This window comes from Pagrus pagrus (assembly GCF_965226575.1).
Source record: "Pagrus pagrus genome assembly, chromosome: 10".
In the NCBI taxonomy this organism is placed as follows: Eukaryota; Metazoa; Chordata; class Actinopteri; order Spariformes; family Sparidae; genus Pagrus; species Pagrus pagrus.
This window is the reverse complement of record NC_140194.1, coordinates 3,126,247-3,146,857: the sequence shown is the minus strand read 5'-3', so window position 1 is coordinate 3,146,857 and position 20,611 is coordinate 3,126,247. Positions and strand designations below refer to the sequence as shown.

The following is a 20,611-nucleotide window of genomic DNA, read 5'->3' as shown; positions in this document are numbered from 1 at the left end:
TTTAATTAAAGGTAATTTAAATGCCTTCTTCCCTCTGTTTACCTACAGTTTAATCCTCACCGCCATCACAGAAACTCCCTCCAGGGTTAAACACACTCTCCCTGTGACCATTTTGAGTTAGTGATTGTCTGAGACCTCAGCCTTGCACTGTCTTTAAACAGCCCAGCTGTTTCGCTGCCATTCCAATTACAGTAAAAGTCATCCGACGCCATTAAGCCACAAATATTGGCAGTTTATTGCCCAACACTCTCCTGGCATTTGAAGGTCAGGTCATACATTATACTGTGTCTTTTAGGGATGCGTCTGGGATAGAGAGATAAACCCACCACCATTAATTTAATTCTATGCATATTGATGCCTTATTGTTCTTCTTTAATGGACTAATATCTGAGTTACAACAGTGATTCATCCCCGCCAGAGAAATATCAATTTCATACACCCCGAGATCTGACCCTGAGGTAATTCTCCGAGGTAAATCTAAATCTAATGATCTGTACTTGTTACTTTACTTTGTTTCCAACTTTAATAGAAAAACCGCCTTTGCGAGCTGAACGGCAGTAAAAGAACGACTTGTTTTTTACTATTTCAAACGTACTAAACCGTAAAATAGCACCTGTATATTAATCAAACAGAGCTGAACCTAATGAAATTGAAAACTCACTGCTGAAAAGGCAAAAACGGCGTCCTTGATCCGAAGACAGCCACCTGTGTTTAGTACCGTATATATGTGTCTGTGAGCAGAGTGTGTACAGTATGTTTGATTTAATGTAAATCAACAAAGTGTTGGTGGGGGGGGGGGACGTGCGTGGGCGTGCAAGAGCGGGAAAGACACTTCAACAGTGCCACACCCTTGTCTCCAGTAACAGACAAAAAAAAAAAAAAAAAATCTAAACAGCTTAATGGAAGTCTTTCAGACACGCTATATATCTCAATTATTCTGTGGCTTAAATTACGATGACATTACCGGCCAGCTCCAAATGCAGAAAACACATATATCTGACCTCATCTTCCAGCGCGGACCCTTCCTAAACCCATTTGCCAGCCTACACGAGAAGCGGTAAAACAACACAAAAGACTCGAAGACTCTGCCTGTTTTTCTCTTCTTTTGGACGGGTGCCATCTTTGTGATTGCCTGGTTCATGCTAACTTAATCAGTTTAAGATTTACTTACACTGCCGAGGCTCACATTATGTGAGGGGAGTAATTTTAGAGCTTAGATTTATCAACCAAAACTCCAATTACTGCATCATTACAAACCCCAGCCTCTCTCACCTAACACAGAGCATCTAATGAAGTGATGCGTACGAGTTATCCGCCCTTACTGGATGTGCGAGGCGGAGGGGGAAAAGGTAAATAAATAAATAAATGCCTCAAGTGAGCCGTGTCTATGGAAAAAGGCATGCAGCTGGGCTTGGACAAGTGATTCATTTCATATGGAAATAGGCTTTAAGATTTACAACCATACATCACCGTCAATGCAATCACAGCCTCACATACTATGCTTACATAGGCATCTGGCAGTTATATTGTAGATATCAAACTCTGTATACTGTAGGGGGCTTTGGCTCTTTTCTATATAAGCAATCAAGCACCTGAAATGCAAAGCAGAGATACATGGTGGCTGGTTTGGTTTAAGATGAAACAGAGTGAGAGAGAGAGAGAGAGAGAGTCACACACAAGACTGGTGAGAAAAACAGGGGCACCAGATGTTCTTTGATGTTTATAATAGCATATATTATTAATATTAATTAGACCACATAGTCAATGACGCATTTGGGACGTTTCCAAGTCAATTAAGCCAAATGGCATTCAGGAGACGGTGGAACAATATTTCAAGGCAGGTGTTCAGAACTCCCTGGGTAAATCTTTTTATCTGCATGCTAGGAAAACAAGCATTTTGAGCTTAATTTGAGCCTCATATCTGCAATAATAATTAAAAAGAGGATTAAAAGACAGAAGTGAGAGGGAGACGGAAAAGCCAACAGGTAATCAGTGTAGACAAACCAGTCAGACGGGCTCTGATCTCTGAATAAGAGCTGAATTTGTTTAAGCCCGACACAGGAGCGAGTTAGATAAGGACCTGTTTAGTTAAAAAGATGCTTTTACTGTCAGCAGTCACGAAGAATAGGCTGATGTAACCGGAACAGGCGAATGAAAAGTGATAGTCTGTACAGCAGCCTGCTTTATCTGTGATTCTGGGTAAACCTCCGCTCATGTTTCCATTCACAGTTTTACAGACGCTTATCATTTTCAGGCTCTCTGAGTTTACTGTAAGAGACGTGCAAAAGGCAGAAAAACACATGTGGGGACAACATCATTACATGGCGTCTGCTCATTGACCTTGAGGTTAAGAGTTTTGAATGGGACTAATTAATAACTGTCAGAGCATTTTATGTTTGTTCGGCATGCTTTTTATTCTGAGCTGCGATCTAACTGGTCCAATGTAGGTCAGAGGCCCGAAGCGTGCACCCTTCATTAGTTTATCATTTTAAAGAAGAGTCGTCAGCTTTCTTAATCTCAGATTATAATTAAAGTCAAAGTGCATTTTCAAATCTGCCCTGATGAGATATTGAGAGAAGTAATTCCTCCTCTATTGAAATCAAAGCACGGTTTCTAATTGAAGATGCTGGCTGTTTGTAGTTAAAAATCTAAATCCAGCACTGTATCTGGACGCATCGGGTAAAAGGAGCCGTCTCTCACTCTGACAGCCATGACTGTACTATATTTGCTATCCATATTGAGAACATCAATAACTTCATGACCACCATAGGCTGACTATGAATAATGCAGCCAGTAATTCTGGACTAATCAATGTTCCTCAAGCTGAACATCTGGCAGTGGTAATTCTTCCTCAGCATCTCCGCTCTCCTGAATTAGAAAACACTCGCTCTCTCTCCCTCTCTCCTGCCTCCACGTCCGACCATCGAGACAGACAGACTTGATCAGTTACAACCCCCCACCTCCGAAAAAACTTATCCCTGTTATTAAACCCTCATCAAGTGGTGCGTGTTCTCCATATGTGTAGGATTTACCTATCTGTCCCGCAGCAGACCTGTGTGTTGAGCCAGGGCCAGCAGCGTGTGATTGTGTTAATTAATCTGTCATTGTGAGCGCAGGGAGCAGCTGCAGAGGTCTCTGGGATATATTGTCAGAGCTAAACAATGCGGTGCTAAGCCCCCAGAGTGAGTCTACCATTACACAAGACTAAGAACAGAGAGGAGAGGAGGAGAGGGGGAGAGAGAGCCTGCCGGATCCATCATTGACTAAAGCAATGACGCCTGACCTTTACAATGAATTAGTTTCCATGCTTAATATTGACTGAAATTAGAGTCTGATACTGAATGTGCCATCCCAGAACTGTGTGCACTCAAATCCTCAGCTAGCCAGCGATCATAAATGTTTCTGGAAGTGACACCGTATGGTCTTGGTGATAGGGGAGAGGAGGGAAAGTAAAAAACAATAGAGCTTGAATATGTTTCTTAAAGAGCAACCAGAGAGGGATTTGGCCGTAAACTGCCAGAATTTACATGTAAATATGCAGATACCAGTATGTGTGCACAATGTGGAAACAAAACATCTAATGAGATTAGACCTGATCCAGTTATCTCTGCTATGCGGCCAACATTTAAGAGGATGCTGGATCAAATCCCACATGAGCGCGTCGGACTTAGATGTACATAACAGCAGTACTCCAACCGGAGAGAATAACCACGGTCGCATAAGCCAAACGGAGAAACAGAACAAAAGTTTGGATTATTTCCTCGTCTCTTACCAACGCTGTTATAGCAGTAATTTAGGCTCATGATAACATGTTAGCAGGATGCCATGACAAGAAAGGCATTTACCCAGAGAGCCGAATCATCCAAATCACCAGGTGGAACAGAAGACTATCAATAAAAAATACCAGGTGGTAGATCAAATCATAAAAATCACTGGGTGGTATATATCAAATCATTAAAAACACCAGATGGCATGCATTAACATCTTGTGCCCCCGTAGGCAAGGGGTGGGGATGTGACGGATAAAAAATAGAGGGTACTAATTATCCCTACAATTCAACATGATGCCATTATCTTTAAAAGGAAGACAAAGTCCTCGTGCATGAACAGTAATATCTGTGGTTGTGTGGCTGACCCTGCACTTCATGTCCACCTACACGACGCCAGAGGAAGACACAGGCCACAGTTGTCACGTAGCTATTACATTTTTTTTTTAAAAAGGGGCAACATATAGGAAAAGATTATGAGACGCATACATTTGATCCTTTGTTGTGGTTTTCTAAGCCTATTAATGCACAGCCTGAATGTGTGTAGGTCTGTCAACCTGAGCCACACCTCATATCACCTCTCAGACTATAAACATGTAATCCTGCAAAGATGAAATATTAAAGGGGCTCTTGATTCAGTGTGATACTTCCATAATGTTGGGGGGCTTGCAAGAGGCAGATTTTTTTTTTTTTTTTAAAAAGCACAGTAGTAATGACTATTTTCACTGTCGATTAATCTGCTTATTATTTTCTTGATTAGTCAATTCGTTGTTTGGTCTATAAAAATGTAAGAAAATGGTGAAAAATGTCGATCAGTGTTTCCTCAAATGTCTTGTTTCATCTACGACCCAAACATATTCAGTTCACTGTCATAAACCGGAGCAAAGAAACCGGATGACATTCAGTTTTAAGAAGCTGGAATCTGAGAATTTAAAGGGACTTTTTTTTTTTTGGTATTATCAAAATAGTTGGCGATTAATTTAATAGCTAACTAATCAATTGTCAATTGCATCAGCATCTCTATCCTCCTGTCTGCTTCTCTACCTGACAGTTAACATTAAAGGTGAAATGTCCAGTTCTGGGGACCTTATTTTCCTCTGATTGTTTATTCAGCGTTGAATTGTCAAAATTGAAGCAGTAGAGGCCAAAATATTCTGACTTTCACTTCGTGGTCAAGCTCTATAAACACGGGATCCATGTCATTCACAGAAGACATTTTACAGCTAGACTCACTTGTGCCGAGTAAACTGAACTACCTTCAGAAATAAATAATCTCATCTTCCCTTGACTGAATTACCTGCAGCTGGAGAGGAAGATTGTGGTCGGGAGTTCCCCATCTCTGTGACGATCTCTGTTGGCCCATGATTACTCATGCTGACTGGGCTACCGGGCCTGCTGATGGCTTTGGTGTCTGGATCACCGAGACACACTTTCCCATCGTCCACAGGGAGACATCTCTCAGATAGGTAGGAGGAGCACTGCTGCTGGTCTTTAGGGCTGAACATTTGCTGCTCGACAGGCAGCCCTGGAGTCATGATTTGCCAGCCGGGGTAGCTGCTGTTGCTGCTGTTGAGTGTATCTCTGTTGGAGATGACTTTCTGCAGGTATTCCATGCTAGTGGAGCTCATAGGAGGGTGAAGATGATTCAAACCCAGCAAAGAAGAGCTTTCTGCATCTGTCAGCGGGCCTGGACCTGAGGAAATCATCCTCCCTAACATCTCCCTAACCTTCATGTCAACACCTGCCGTGGCAAGTATCTGGTTATAATCTTGGTGCTCGGCTCTCTCGGCCGCGAGGAAGCGGTTGTGAATGCGGGAGATGTACTGCGAGTAGAGGTTGCTCTGATGCTCTTGTGTCAGGTTACTCATGGAGGTGTTATGCTCAGTGGGGAGATTATTGGTAGGCTTAGCAGCCAGCTTATTGAGGTGGACCTTCATGTGGTTCTTGAGAAACCAGGGTTCTTTGAATCGACGGCCACAGATCTGACAGCAGTGCTCAAAGGAGTCCTTGTGTTTCCTCATGTGACCTTTCAGGAACCAGGCCTGGCTGAAGGTCTGGCCGCACACCTCGCAGGGGAATTCACCAACGGGCTTCCTCTTGTCACCAGCCCCCATCGCAGGCTTCTGTCCTGAGCCTGAATCAGCAGTTATATGCGTCGTCTCGACGTGGCCGATGAGCTCCTCCTCTTGTGAGGCGGCAAACTCGCACAAGGTGCATTTGTAGGGTTTATGAAGGATCCTGATGTGGCGCTCGAGCTCCTGCCGCTTCCTGAACTTTCCCTTACAGAATGAGCAGCGGAAGCTGTTGGGTTGGGGCTGGATGGGCTCATCAGGGATGGCAGTCGCCTTCGGAGATGTGGACGTATGCGGCTGGCTCTCTGGAGCGCCACAGCTGGTTAAGAATGAGGGTGGAGTCGGGACAGTCGGTGACAGAAGGGGCTTCTGAAGTTGGTTTATATTAGATGTTTGAACGTGACCGCCTCGCGTCTGCCTGTCCCTCAATATCGCCCTTTCCTCAAGCTCATGAAGCAACCTGTTCTCCTCCCTAATGCGCCCACGGCCTTTACCCAGAATGCCTTGCTTGTGAGTGCGGAGGTGTATCTTCAGGTTGCCCTTCTGCGCCGCCCGGTGGTCACAGTACGGGCACTTGAAGGGCTTCTCGCCGGTGTGCGTGCGCATGTGAAGGGACAGTATGCTGTTGAAGCGGAAGCGCTTTCCACACAGCGGGCACGGATACTTCCTGTTCTTGCGGCTGTCGTCCTGGGTTGAATTTACCTGGGAGACGATGCTCTGATTGGTGACTCTCAAGAACTGGGAAAGCTCTGCTCTGCCGTTCATACTGCTGAGGATCCTCGCATCCATGATTTGATTGGCCAGAAGCGCCATCTGGCTCCTAATTGGATCGGTGGACGGGGTAATGAAGCTGTCCTTTTTTCAGGGACTGGCTGGTGTTACAGTATGGTGGTCAGGGGTGTCTATGTGGGACAGTCAGAAGGTTATCAGTTAGCTGTCTGCTGACTGTTTGCACTTATTCAGATGAAACAGGATGTGGATTCATGCTGTTCAGATGAAGTGTCTCTCTGTTGTAGCACAGACCTAAAGAGAAAACAAAAGAAACATTAAGTGCATTCATATTCTGCCAAGACAAAGGCATTAACCCTAAACCTGAATACATTCATTACCAGCGTGAAAAGTCCAACAATACGTAAGTTAAATGTCAGTGGGGTTATGAGATGTCACTGAATTAAATCTGTACTTTTGCAACTGCTGTATAATGCCAGTGATGCACCACAAATAGGTCAGGAAATAGAGCAAAGTAGGTTCTGACTCTCCTCATCCTGTGTAAAGTATGCTTGTGGTTTTAGATTATTGTTGGAGACTATGAAAATGCTGATTAAGTCGAAACCACAAAGGCTTCCTCAACAAATATCTCATCTTTAGTAAAAGGCTAAGGTGAGAATCTTTGTCTTGATCTCATTTTGTACTGACACACAATACTAAAGCAGCACAGACATCAAAGACTGTCTGCTTCAACTTGGCCTTCCTCTGCATTTCACAAATCTTGAACTGCTTCAGAAAGAAGAAGGGAAAAAAAAAAGATTAAAGTAAAAGAGTTAAGAGTCTTTCTGCAGGTCTTATTGCATATTTGAATAAAACTTTACCCGGATAATTATGTCACAGGAGTGCTAAGGAAAATAAACAACTTGATGATGCAAAAATGCAAACTCAAGTTAAAGACAGAATATCAAACTGGAAAGCTTGAAATATGCCTCACTTCTCTCATGCCCCAGCTTTTTGTTTGATTCTACCGTAGCAGCAAAACAAAGCTTCAAATTCACATCGTGCTACAATGGTAGAGGTCACATAAGCGAGCCCTGCGCAGCTCCAGTGCAGCACCAAAGGGCACAGAACAAAGCCTGCACTGTCCACACTGAATTAACACAGGCTTACATCATCCTGGACTGCAACCTCAGTCAGTCATGAAAATGATGTACACAACAACACACAGATAAAGAGCTGGCAGCAGAGGCAAGTGCGAGCCTGTTCCGAGCGCTACATCACAAATCAATGTAACCATATGGCACTTACCTAATCATATCTGACAGGGAAAAAGTGAGTAAATTATATGATTATGTCAGCAGATCCACTTCATATTTCTTAATTCTTTAGCATTCGTGCCAGAACAGGGAGCAGACAACAGAGGATGTTCTCCTCCTTCTCTCACCCGCGTTCAAGGATTACGGTCACTTGAACTATTATTGTATTTGCCTCTATTATTGTCATCGCCGTGCTGCAGCCTCGCATGTGTAACACTGTACAGTGTATCCCGTCTGAAGTCTGCACCCAATCAATAATGATTGATCAACTTCAAATGCCCTTTGCGTCTGCAGCATCTTATCAAATAACTATTGTATAACTGTGTGTGTGTGTGTGTGTGTGTGTGTGTGTGTGTGTGTGTGTGTGTGCATTTCCTTTTATGAAGTAATGCATGTGTGCTCTTTCTTAACTGCCTGTCACATCTAGCTACCTGAAAGCATGAGTGAGACTGGTGATACGAGAGCAACCCACACGAAACATAACCGCCTGCGAAAAGAGTAAATGCCAGATAACCTTCTTCAAAATCATGAAACTATTTATCTAACTTTTATGTTTTATTTTGCATTTTTTAGCAGTTTTCTACCTCGCCTGCACATGTATTTTACTCTAATTGACTTATTTTTGTCTAACTTTTATTGTTTTCTAAACACAAAAGTGCAAATAAACTAAACCAAAATAAACTAAAGTAAAAACCCAACATCATGTTTATGAAATCACCTGTCCATGTACATGTACACAAATCACTGAGTTCAATCTCGTCAATATTTCACAACCTGATTTTTCTTCACATACAACCAAAATGACGATCTGTAGTCAGTCCTGTAGATTTACATTTTGTGACTGTTTCACAAACTAAAATGATCTTAAAGCGTCTGGCAGGTTAATTTTCTCATCAGATGAGTGTTAAATAGCTGCGTGTTTCATCAGTAACCCGTGTCTCTCCTACGCAGTAAAAGAGTAAAGACATTTTCTGGTATCCCTGCTGGCTTTATCCAATCAGGACAGAGAACCACATAAAGAGGCGTTCCCGTCTGCTTGTGAACGTGTAGAGAGCAGCATCCACTTGAGAGCTGCCTCAAAAAAAAAGAGGAAGGAGTTGTGTAGGTGTGGTGACGTAGAGAGGAGGGAGGGGACTGCTGACTGCAAAGTGGGCAGGAAGTTAGATAAAATCACGACTGTGCTTACAGCAGCTACAACCACAACGCCTTTTGTTGCCGAAACCTGACCGCAGGACTGCTGTATGTCATACACACTCCATCCATCCTGACCACCTCCCTTTGACTCCAACGCAGTTTCCTAAATGTAGCGCTTGTTCAGTCGAGGACGCGTGCTGCAAGATAAGTCGTCCCGAGCGTCACGAAACGTATACAAAATTTGCGTCCGAGAACACCACGAAATCTGATCGACATCCTGTTGATCAGATTTTCGTGACAGTTTCACAAAATGCCGCGACACTGAGCTCCAACCGAAGGCCTTCTTGAGAAAATGTCGGACAAAGGAGTCTGAGCCTCCTGCTGCTGCCTATGGTCCGTAGCAGTCCTCAGTCAGTCGTGAAAATGTTGCAGACAAACCCACACAGATAAAGCAGCGTGAGCAGTGTGTCTGCTCTGAGCTCAGATCAATGTAAGGATACGGACCTGACCTAATCATATCTGACAGGGAGAAAGTGAGCGAATGGTATTAGCATACACTAGATCCACTTCATATTCGCTAAAGTGGTATTCCTCTGATTAACTAAGCATACCGAGGAGGCATAAAGCCGTCAACGCTTTCCACGTGTGTGTGTGTGTGTGTGTGTGTGTGTGTGTGTGTGTGCGTGTGCGTGTGTCTGTGTGTGTGTTGCACAGGTTATGATGGAATCGGTGGAGATGGGAGCAGGATGCAGGGCCATCAGGTGTTTTCTCTGTCAGAGTGGATTAGGCTCTTTTGGTGCAGATTGAGAGAGAGCTTGATTGTTATTAAGCATCGTGTCACAGTTTCGCCTCTTAGGTGTGGCCCGCGCGTAGACGAACAAGGAGCAGGTGTGATTTAGCACAAGGCAATAAAAAGGGGGGGAAAAATGTGACACATACACAATTAAACCAGCCATGGGAGCTGTGCATTCTGGATGATTTCAGATCTGACGATATCAAACATCGTTACATTTATTTTTACCGCAGTCAGCCTAAGGTTTCTGTATTTTAGTATCTAATCTGCATGAGGGTGGAAGTGTAATCTTTTCAGGTTTCTGTAGTTGCAGCATATTGACAGATAGGATGGATGGACAATATTGTAAATCCATAAAGAGGTGACAGTGGAATGAAACGCATGGCTGAAATTTATAGATCAGAAGTGCATATTTCATATTTCTTTTTAACAGCGGTTACAAAGCATTCATAATTTATGTGGATGGTTGAGCTGAAAGCTATGAATGCACCGCACAAACATCCAAATAAGCCTGCAACCAACAGTCACAGTAACCCATCTACTGTCACCCAAAATAAAGATTATCTATAAGCCAGGAGAGGCGGAAAAGATGGTGATGATAAGATGATAATATTCTGTAACATAATATTTAACAAATATAATCTTTTCCTTTTGTATTTTACGTATTAAGCAGGGCTGCAACTAACAATCATTTTCATTGTTCTCATTCTCACTTGATTGATCTCTGTTTTCCCAAAAACGAAGTCTTGTTTTGTCCAAAACCCAAAACAAAGAAACCACAAATATTCACATTTAAGAAGCTGGAGTTCAAAAATGTGGACTCTTTTTTTCCAGAATAAATTACTCAGACCAATTAACTGCTCATCACGACTAATCAATTGTTACAGTTTTAGATTTAAGAGTATCAATCTTCCTCAGAATGGGTCAACAAAGTCCTGAAACACTCCACATACACTAAATTTGCCTGAAAGTTTAAGTTTACCCAGAAGTGAAAACTTAGTCATTATCTTCTCAGCCCCACGCCGACTGAAAATCAGGTGAAGTTTCGTAGTCCACAAAACATTTCTGGAGCTTGACAGCAAAACAGGGTTGCAGCTTTCTCCTAAACAGCTGAAGTAGATGAGGGACTTAACTTATGGAAAATGTAAAAGCTCCATACAGCTTGTTCGGCGTAAATCAAGTCTCCAGAAGTCCCGAAAACCCCAAACTGATTTGAAAAGACTTTATTCAGCCCCTTTTCTATGCCAGGATCTTCACTGTAGCTGCTAAGCTAAAAGCATAAATTAGTTTGTGTTTTTTTTAAATCAATTTTGGATCTCAGCGCGAGACTTGGATTACACCGCACAACCTGCATGGAGCCAGTTTAAGTTTTCTTTCAGTTGTTTTTTTCAACATTTTAAAACAAGTCCCCATCTACTTCAGTTATTTAGGAGAATGCATAAACACTGTTTGGTTGTGAAACTCCAGAAATGTTTTACGGACTACGAAACTTCCCCTGACTTTCCATCTGCATGGAGGTGAGAAGATGATGACTGCATTTTTCAGTTCTTGGGCAAATTTATCCTTTTAAAAGCCCGGAAAAGATTGAAAGTTGGATTATTTAACTTTGTGTTTTCCATTCTGATTTCTCTCTTTGTGCAGGCTGGGAATAGTTTTCCGGCTGACACACTAATAAAAATGTTCTTCACTCATACAGCTCATGATTTATGATGATATTGTCATGAAACGCGTGTTTAATGATTCATTCTGATACCTTGCGATGACACAGACGACGTCCCACGTTCTTTGAAATGCGGCTCTGCCTACGTCAAAATAACATAACGTGAGATCATGACTTTGAAAATTCCTGGAATTCCGTTACGTCCCAGTTTGCGGATAACAACAGTTTCATTCATTATTACAGAGCGGGCTTATGTGCAAACAGTAAAAAAGCCCCGTGCCACGCACTGTGCCCCCTGTGTCTCACATCACCCACGCACCCACCCACCCAATCAGCCAGCCGACCGTCCTGTGGACTGCCCTGTCAGGAGATGAAGAGGCAGTGGAAGGAAGAGGGCAGTGGTAACACAGCTGCCCACCATGACCTGTACAAAAGATAGCACCCATATACTTTCTGACAGCCAGATTAATGAAACCCTATAGGAGCTCCTCTGTAGGCCCCCCAAAAGCCTGACGGAGACAGAATAGTCTAACCAGCACCATTCATTACTGCGGGGAGTACAGAGCACAGAAAGAGCACACACAGCACTGACAAACTAGCTCCTTGTGAGTAATAGCTAAAGAACTCATAAAGGAATACATACACATTTGTTGTGGATGCAGTAAATCTATGCCACTCCTTTAACAACTATCAGAAATCTGGCTCGTGCCCTGCAAAAATAAATCTGGCGTGCATGTGGCGCAGCCGCGATGTGCAGTCAGCTATTCCACACTTTCAGTGAGAGGAGGCATTCGATTCATTTTGTTTGTCTCGTTCAGTATTGCAGATTAGTGGCATTGAATGCAACAGAGGGAGGAGGGGGGGGGTAAAGTTCCTCTGGCAACGTATTGAAAGCTACAGGGTATCAGAGCTGCAAGTCAGACTGTAAACAGCAGGTTTGCTCTGTGGTGACCAGCTGTGTTTGTACCTGTAGGGAGTTTTCTGGAAAATCTCAAATTCCCCTCCGTCAAAATGTTCAAAAATCACATTAATGCAGAGGGCAGAGATGTGAGAATGACAAAATGTTCTGCAGGATCGTTATCACATCACTACAGCGTGTGCGTGTCATAGTTAAAACTTGGCATTCGCGAGCTTCCTCTGATGCTTTCAAAAAATCGCGAGGAAATATAAACACCGTCTCCTCAACTCAATCTCATCGTGCTCATGCAGAGACACCCACTCTGACACGCACACACACACGCAGGCATGTGCATATAGAATGTATTTTAAATCACTAATGTGTAAACAGTTGCTCTTGTTTGCACAGACCACCTGTTCTTTCTGGACACAAACAAAGCTTTGGCGTACGATGGGGTGTGTTAACAGTGTGGGGTGCGTAGGGGATGCCTTGCACGAGAGAAGCATATCCACATGGTGTAGGCTGCATCAGATGGTTGGGCCCTGCAGGACGGCGGCCAGCTCCAACAGAACTCGCACAGACCTTCAAAAGAATGGAGCTTCTTCAGTCCGCAACATACTGACGTGTTTTGCTTTTCTTGAGAAGTACGACTTTCCTCCGGCGCGGGGACAGCAGGGGACGCTCGTCACTATAGCGCTTAAAGAGACGGGGTGATTTCGTCTTCGCCATCGAGTTTGTCTGCAAAGCAAAACTGCTTTTAAAAAAATAAAAAAAAAACTGAGGGAAAAACTGTGTCTACTTTCGGCAGCTAAAGCACTCGGAGGCACTAAAAACAAAAGTCATTAAACGAGTCATCACAAAATCACAGCAGGAGTCTGGTAATGCCACTTACAGTATCTCATTAAGCTATGGCATCTACAGGAAAAAACTGACAAACAAAGAGCATAATCCAAGGCACATTAACTGGGCTGATAATTCAATGAACTCTCATTTGGCAGCCATCTTGCCCTTGTGATGGTCTTTTTTCCGCCGCAGCAGCAGAGCACAGACCCCTCATGAAGTTCCTCTCTCTCTCTCACACACACACACACACACACACACACACACAGTCTTCCTCTCTCTCTCCTGCGCTCTCTAAAACAACAAAACATCCACCATTAGACAACGGGGTACCAGCGTAATTAGAAAATGACTTCCTTTGCAATCCTAGCTAAGTAGTTTACACACTGTAATTACAGGGACAAAATCATCTTTTCATCATTTCACTGATTGAGCTCATCAACCCAGTGGGATCCCAGGACTGTGCTCAGGCAACATCTGGGCTAAGAGAATTAGCCCTTAGTTTAGCGGGCCTTCCACAGTGGCGAGCGGCGCAGCGTGAACGCCGGACATGGCCGTGGCACACGCTCTCCAATTGAGGCTGTTTTTGTGGATTACGTGTCAGACTGGGTGTTAGATCACCTCGTTCGCAGAGAGCACTCAACATTTTACTTGCTTCGGCGTTACAGTCGACAGTTCAGGAGGCGCAGCGCAAGGTCACTGCAGCGACTGTCTCTTTTTCCCACACTTTCCCAAAAAAAAAAAAAAAAAAAAAAATGCCATATCAAACTTTGCCTCCCCTTCAGAGCTGTGTGTGAATCTAAGCATTGAAGACTGACCTTGGTGCACAACAACACGCCTTTTCATGGAGGCGCTTGTGTTTACTCTAATTCTCTGTGCGCCCTGAGCCTTGACTCTCTAACAAACACATGTGGTCCTGGAGTTGAAGGTGAAGTGCTTGCGTTCGTCTCTGTCCTGTGGAAGGGCTCGTCTGACTCCGTGTGTTGGCAACAGAGGCAAGTGTTTAATGTGGCAGCTGTTAGCCTCGTGGATTTTCACTAATCACTCTCTCCTGATTACTCTGATGAGTGTATGATGCTCTTAAATAATCAACCCGCAATGAAAAAAAAAAGAAAAATAATTATCATCATCTCCCTAAGTAGTGCAGCTGCACCCGCCTGCAATAATTACAACTAGAACAGGGCGCCTTCTCTCGTCACTTACAACCACTTATTATTAGAGATAACGCTAATTGGTGCAGTGGTGGGCGACAATTCTTCATGGGGTTCATCATAAAAAGCCAAACCTTGAGAGTTATGGCACATTAGAGGTCTTAAAGCCAAGGTACGGCACTAAACATCGCATGCTGAGACACGCCAATAATCTGAGCCAGGGGAGTAGTAGACGTCCTATCAGTAGCCCCATGGTTGCCTCGCTGCCTTGCCCTCACTCCACCCTTCCCCCACTCCTGGTATCAGCCTGGCAGACACAATTAACATTTTCATAAAAACAATTCCCTGCCTCCAATAGTCCAATGTAATTTGTTTTCCATCTCTGTTCATTAATCATTGTTTAAATCGGTGAGCCATCCCCTCCACTCTGCCATCTGCACTCAGCTGTGTTACAGATATGACACCTTCCCCCTTAATGGGAGCTGACAGCCAAGAGAGGAGGCCTGTGGAAAATAGCTTCCTGCATGTGCACTTCCACCTCGCACACTGCCAGCAGGTGAGAGAGAGGGGTATTTAATGGCTTCTGATTAATCTCAAAGGCAAACAACATTACACTACAATATCATGCAGCATGCACCGCTACAGTATACACACATGCAGCACTGCACGGCTGTGCACAGAAGTGTGGCTGCAAAAACTAGACCAGAACTCATGCAGACCTGCTTTAAAACAATGGCGGTGCATTCCAGATTTTGTCGAAGTTGTCGACTGTTTTTTTTTTTTTTTTTTTTTCCTCTAGTTAAATTAGCGCAGAGTTCCTACAATATGCTATTGTTTTCCTGGAATTGGGAGCAAGGTTATTAATTATTCACTGTTGTGTTCTCATACGAGGGGGCTATGCTTTTCACTGTATTGCCTCATAGCTCAAATACTTAGGGCCATGGTACTCGGGCAAATTTCACGAGGCAACATCACAGAGATATTATTATCACAAGGCAGAAACTGTGGAGATTAAAAGTTTCCTGAAGAGTTTGAATGATTGGAGAAGGTTCGGATTGTTTTCGTCTGATGAGATTTCAAAGTTGGAGGGGACGGACAAATAACTTTTGCCTCTTTTTGTTGTTGTTTTTGTTTTTCTTTAAGTGATTTTAAGCCTAAATCTAGGTAAGCTGAGGCATTTCATTTTTTTTTTTTTTTTTTTTTTTAGAAGGGGGGGTTAGAGGGAGAAAATCCTTCTCAATGTGGTGGGTGAGAGGGTGCCAAAAAGTTCATCTGGCCTGTTGATTTCAGCGTGGATTACAGATATTCAAATCATGTGCCTGGTGTTCAAACAAGTGCCTCTATCAGGGGGGAGAAAGTTGCCAAGCGGGGCTTTGTCATGTAAGCTGTATGAATTTACTGCAGCATAATGAGAAAACGGCTGTGGCGCTACATTTAATACAGTTTCATCCAAGCACCGTCCCTCCCTTCCTCTAATTTCCTCCCAGTTGTGGTGATCATTTCAAACACCCCTCCAGCCTCCATAAAAGGGGGATAGTTTTACAAGATGGTGTCACCTGAACAGACACAGACAGGCCCCCTAATTTTTCAGGAAGTGTGTCGCAGCACACACATGGACCCAGTCAGAAAAAATAAAACACCTCAGACAAACACTCCCAACTCTTATTTTTTTTTTTTTTGGGATGGGGGTGTTTTCTAACAAGGACAGCCGCAGCAGCAGCAGCAGCAGTAAATGATGTGTATATTCAAAGCTGAATATTTCATGTTGATTGATCGCACTGACTGCCACCCACCTGCTCCTCCTCCTGTCCCACCGGAGCTGGCATGAGGAGAATTCAGTAATTGAGAAGAGCAGAGCATGGTCTCTCTTTGCTCACATATGACAGATGGGGCATCATCGCTTCAAAGGAGAGCATTTGGAAACAGGAGGAAGGGGGCGGAGGGTGGGGGGCAGAGGGTGAGGGCGGCTTTGAAAGTAGCTGTGCCACTCTGTACAGGTGACAGTCAAAAAAAAAAAAAAAAAAAAAGGTTACAATATCTAAAACATGGCCCATTCAGACGCTGGTACAGCTGTTAACGGTGCAACTTTAAAACACATCTCTCTGTGTGAAGTGTTACTGTGTTTTAATAACCTGCACATTGTTATGCACACACACCTTGCATCATTATTCTCAGCCACAAACAAACAACTTCTTAAATAGCCCAAATTTTGCACGGAGTCTGGTGTATCCGGAACTTAATGTTTTTTTTGTTGTTGTTGTTTTTTTTATAAATAAATATTTTGTATATATATATATGAATATGAAATTAAAGACAAACATTATGGCTTCATATAACATGTGATAGACGGTCGTATTGATAAACATATGGATCATATATGCTCAGATAAACACCCATTAAACACACACACCTCCTAAAAAACACATACTTCTTTTTTTCACGGGGACGTCTTGGATCCCTCTCCTCTCAGCCCCTCGCCTTCACTTTCTTTTTCACCCCGACAAACAGAAGCCAACAGTGGCTTCAGCTGTGGGCAAACACGTCTGTCACAATCCGGCTCGTCACAAAACTTAAACTTCTCACAAATGACTTGAGTAAAAAAAAAAAAAAAAACCTCCAGGAGCGAGCGGTGATCTCTCTTACCTGGCCGATCCGCGGAGGACGCCGGGGTTGACAGCTGGAGTTGTGCAGGAGAGTGATGTTGGACTGGATGACTGACTGCTGACTGACGGACTGTACGCTTCACACGCTTTATCACAGACGCCCATGCAGCGCGCACAGTCGGACCCAGATTTCCTCCTGAACTGTCGCTTCCTCTCCTGAATAAAACAACAACCTCTTCACCTGTTTTTTGGGGGTTTTAGGGTTTTTTTTACGCTCTCGCCGGACGCGGACAGCCGCGCGCTTTTCGCTCCGTAGTATTTCCCAGATGAAGAAAGAGGTAATGAAATCTTATAAAAAAAAATTACTCGGGATACTTCGACATGTCCCGAAGCCGTATGTCTCCCTCATCTGGCCGCTGGTGTGTAAGTGTAACAGACTGGCACCGTGCGTAAAATGTGCACTGCCGTCTTCAGGACGCAGACCTCGTCAATCCTTCTCCCGAGATGGATGCGTTTGGAAGCGTTGTGTGGTTTTCTGCCAAATTTCTCTGCAGGAGAAACACTTTTATATCCTTTAGAAACTGACTCGTGACTCGGTGTGATGATCTTTGAACGTGCTCTCGTTATAGACACAACATACATGCAGATTTAGACACAGGCTGCTGCTGTGTTCACCCCCTCTGCATCTTCCTTCATGTATCCAAACTGTTTGTTGTGCGTACTGTTCAGGGCGACTAAACCTCAGTGATGCAGCATTTTTAGTTGTTAAATGGCTTTATTATGGACGCTTTAATTAGATGCTTGTAACATCACATTTCCAGCAGCCTCCTGACCTTCACTGTAGAGTTTTTTTTTCTCTCTCCAAGAAAGTAAGGAGGACCTTGACTTGTACTTCACACAAGTGAAGTGAAGAATGCTTTCCAAACTTTGCTCTCAGAGAAATTCTCAGAGACACTCAAAAGTCTAGAAATGAAAATTTAAAAAAAACAACATAAAGGACACCGACACAGCAACAGGTCCTTAGTTTCGCTGCTGTTGTGTAGATTTGCATTCAGATGTTGCGGCAGGTGCTTATCTTTTTTAGTTTTTGCATTGGATGTAAAAGAATCCCATCTGTTGCAGTTTATTATCAAGCAGCACACCTCGTCATACAATGATTTAAAGTCCCCCTCAGGTCAAAAATGTGTTCTTCTTCTTGTTGCTCCGGTTGAATGTTTGAGCTTCACTGTGTAGAACGATGTCTGTGTAGAGTTTGACCCTAGAAGGCTGTTTTCACATTCATCTGCTTAGAGAGGTCATATGATGCTTTCTGGGTTTTTGCCTTTCCTTCATTGTGTTATGAAGCATTTTTTCTGCATGTGCAAAGTGAAAAAGCCCAAAGTCCACACCAAAGGGAGTTACTCTCTCTCTCAGAAAACACTGCTCCTGCACTGCCTGACACGCCTGGTTTGGGGTCAAGCCTTTACTTCCGTAACTTAATGGGGAACTACCGTTTTTTACAACCTGGACCTTATTTCTAGCATAAAATATGATCATTTACTCACCCAGATAACTTTGGTGTCATTTTGAGTCGTTCGGACGAAATTAGATCCAGTGGAGCGCCGCTATATCCATATAATGCGAGTGATCCGGGCACCGAAGCGCAGCCTCTATGAGCATTATCTGCCACGAAACTAGTTCATTTCACCAATATTTTGTCATGATACACTCGTGCTCTTCCCCTCTGAGTCCGGGCTCGTCCGTTATCAACATCCGGGGTCAAACTAGCAGTAGCAGCTACAGGTAAACAAGCTGGGCTGTCACGGGTGCGCGCGCAGCTCAGAGACGACATCTTCCAGGTCAGAGGTAGTAGATCAACCTACAGACCCCGGATGTTGACAATAGACGAGCCCGGACTCAGAGGCTAATAGCGCTAGCATTTCATAACAAAATATTGGTGAAATGAACTAGTTTCGTGGCAGATAATGCTCATAGAGGCTGCGCTTCGGTGCCCCGTCACTCGCATTATATGGATATACCGGCGCTACACTGGATCTAATTTCGTCCGAACGACACCAAAGTTATCTGGGTGAGTAAATCATTGTATTTTCTGCTAGAAATAAGGTCCAGGTTGTAAAAAAACGGTAGTTCCCCTTTAAGTGAGTCACTATGTAACAAGCGTTGTATAGATATATATTTTTATGTATTTATTATGAAATATATACACTCCAGTCAGACAGCAGACATACAGTTGCTGCTGCTGTAGCCGCGTTATTTTAGATCACACTACCTACTCTGATCAAATAATGTGTTTTTACTTGGACCCCCAGGTAAAAATATGATCCGGAAATCTTGCATAATATGACCTCTTTAAAGTGAAAATTGAAAATCTGATTTTAAGAGGCGGAGACTACGAGCATGATTTGTGACATCACAAATTGCTGGGAAGCCAATCCCGGTCCAGCATTCAGCCTACGGATATGTGATGTGGAAACTTGAAGCCTCCATTGCACATTTACATACATATGAAGCTGACATCTTGTGTCCAGAGGGTTAAACTTGTGAAATGAAAAATATTTGCATATTCATATTTACTCGATTTTTTGATGAGCAGCACTGGGGAAAAAAAGGGAACATGGTGGATTGTTCAATTTACTGATGTAATGATTTCTTTAAATATTGAGGGTTGTAAAGTCTCAATCAGGTTGAGATGAATGAATAACGATATGTTTAAAAATGGAAAGCCCCGCCTCCTGATAATGAAACTTGAGCTAGTTAAGTTAATGCAGTGGTTTTTGGTTACAGGGTGCAAAAACTATAACCAGCGACCAGCAGCCCTCAAGCTGGTTAAATCATTCCAGTGGCTTCATTCACAGCCCAAAAATATAATCCCTTTAAACAAACTGAAAAACTTACACACTTACCAGACTTTCTCCAGGTATAGGTACCTTTCCAATGATTTTAATGTGGTAACTTGGTACTTTTTCCTACAAAAAGCATGTTAAACAGATATTAGAGAACTGTATTGAGATCTTCAAGTTGCAGCCAATTGGTATTTCATGATTTTCTCAATTAATCAATGATTTGTTTGGTCAGGAAAAAAAAAGATTGCATGTTTTATATGACCAAGATCGCAGAAATGTATTTGTGTTATTATCAATAAAGTTGACAGTTCATTTTCTGTACATGCACTAATCGTTTCAGCTCTGATAATGATCATTCAAAGGGTTTTTGATGAATATATAAGATGCTCAAAATATACCGATGAGCCAAAAAACAAGCATTAAAGCGATAGTTTTAATTAGTTTGTGGTGTGTAATTTTTGAGGAGGATGTGAGAATCCAAGTGTCATGAAGCTGCAGAGTTGTGATATCACTGTGGATCACCTGAACATTCGTTTTTCTTTCCTGTGATTCCACCCGAGGTTCATTAGTGGAGCGAGCGAGGAACGAAAAAACTAGCTCCCGTTTTAGGCTGTGAGTGTAAATGATGTAGGTACGAGATGTTCAAATAGCGGTGAAGCAGATATGCGGACTGCTGCTGTTTAATCCATCCCTCTGACGTTTGGAGCTAAGTGCAACTCTTCCTCTCCTCCTCTCGGGCCCAAGCACCTGTCTGGAAAACAATACCTGCTTGATTCCTTCATCACACAACTCTTAAAATCCCTCTTAATCCCTGAAATGTAGATCTC

At 43.2% G+C, this 20,611-nt stretch overlaps 1 protein-coding gene across 7 annotated transcripts in view; it reads right to left on the bottom strand.

The window, feature by feature from the left end:
• Positions 1-17,788, bottom strand: part of LOC311264336 (zinc finger protein 536-like) — a 28,380-nt gene extending 10,592 nt beyond the window's left edge. For 4 of the 7 annotated variants that reach the window (XR_014623447.1, XR_014623448.1, XM_084365131.1 and 1 more), the window contains exons 1-2: positions 16,982-17,788; positions 5,064-6,861 (exon numbers count right to left, since the gene is read on the bottom strand). Coding sequence is in view for 5 of the 7 variants with exons in the window: in XM_084365131.1 (XP_084221257.1) it covers positions 5,064-6,651 (1,588 nt within the window). In the remaining 2 variants the exon portion in view is untranslated. Of the gene's footprint in view, positions 1-5,063; positions 6,862-16,766; positions 16,866-16,981 lie in introns of all 7 variants that reach the window. The other 3 variants (XM_084365129.1, XM_084365133.1, XM_084365130.1) reach the window with 2 other exon arrangements.
• Between the last annotated feature and the right edge of the window lie 2,823 nt (positions 17,789-20,611).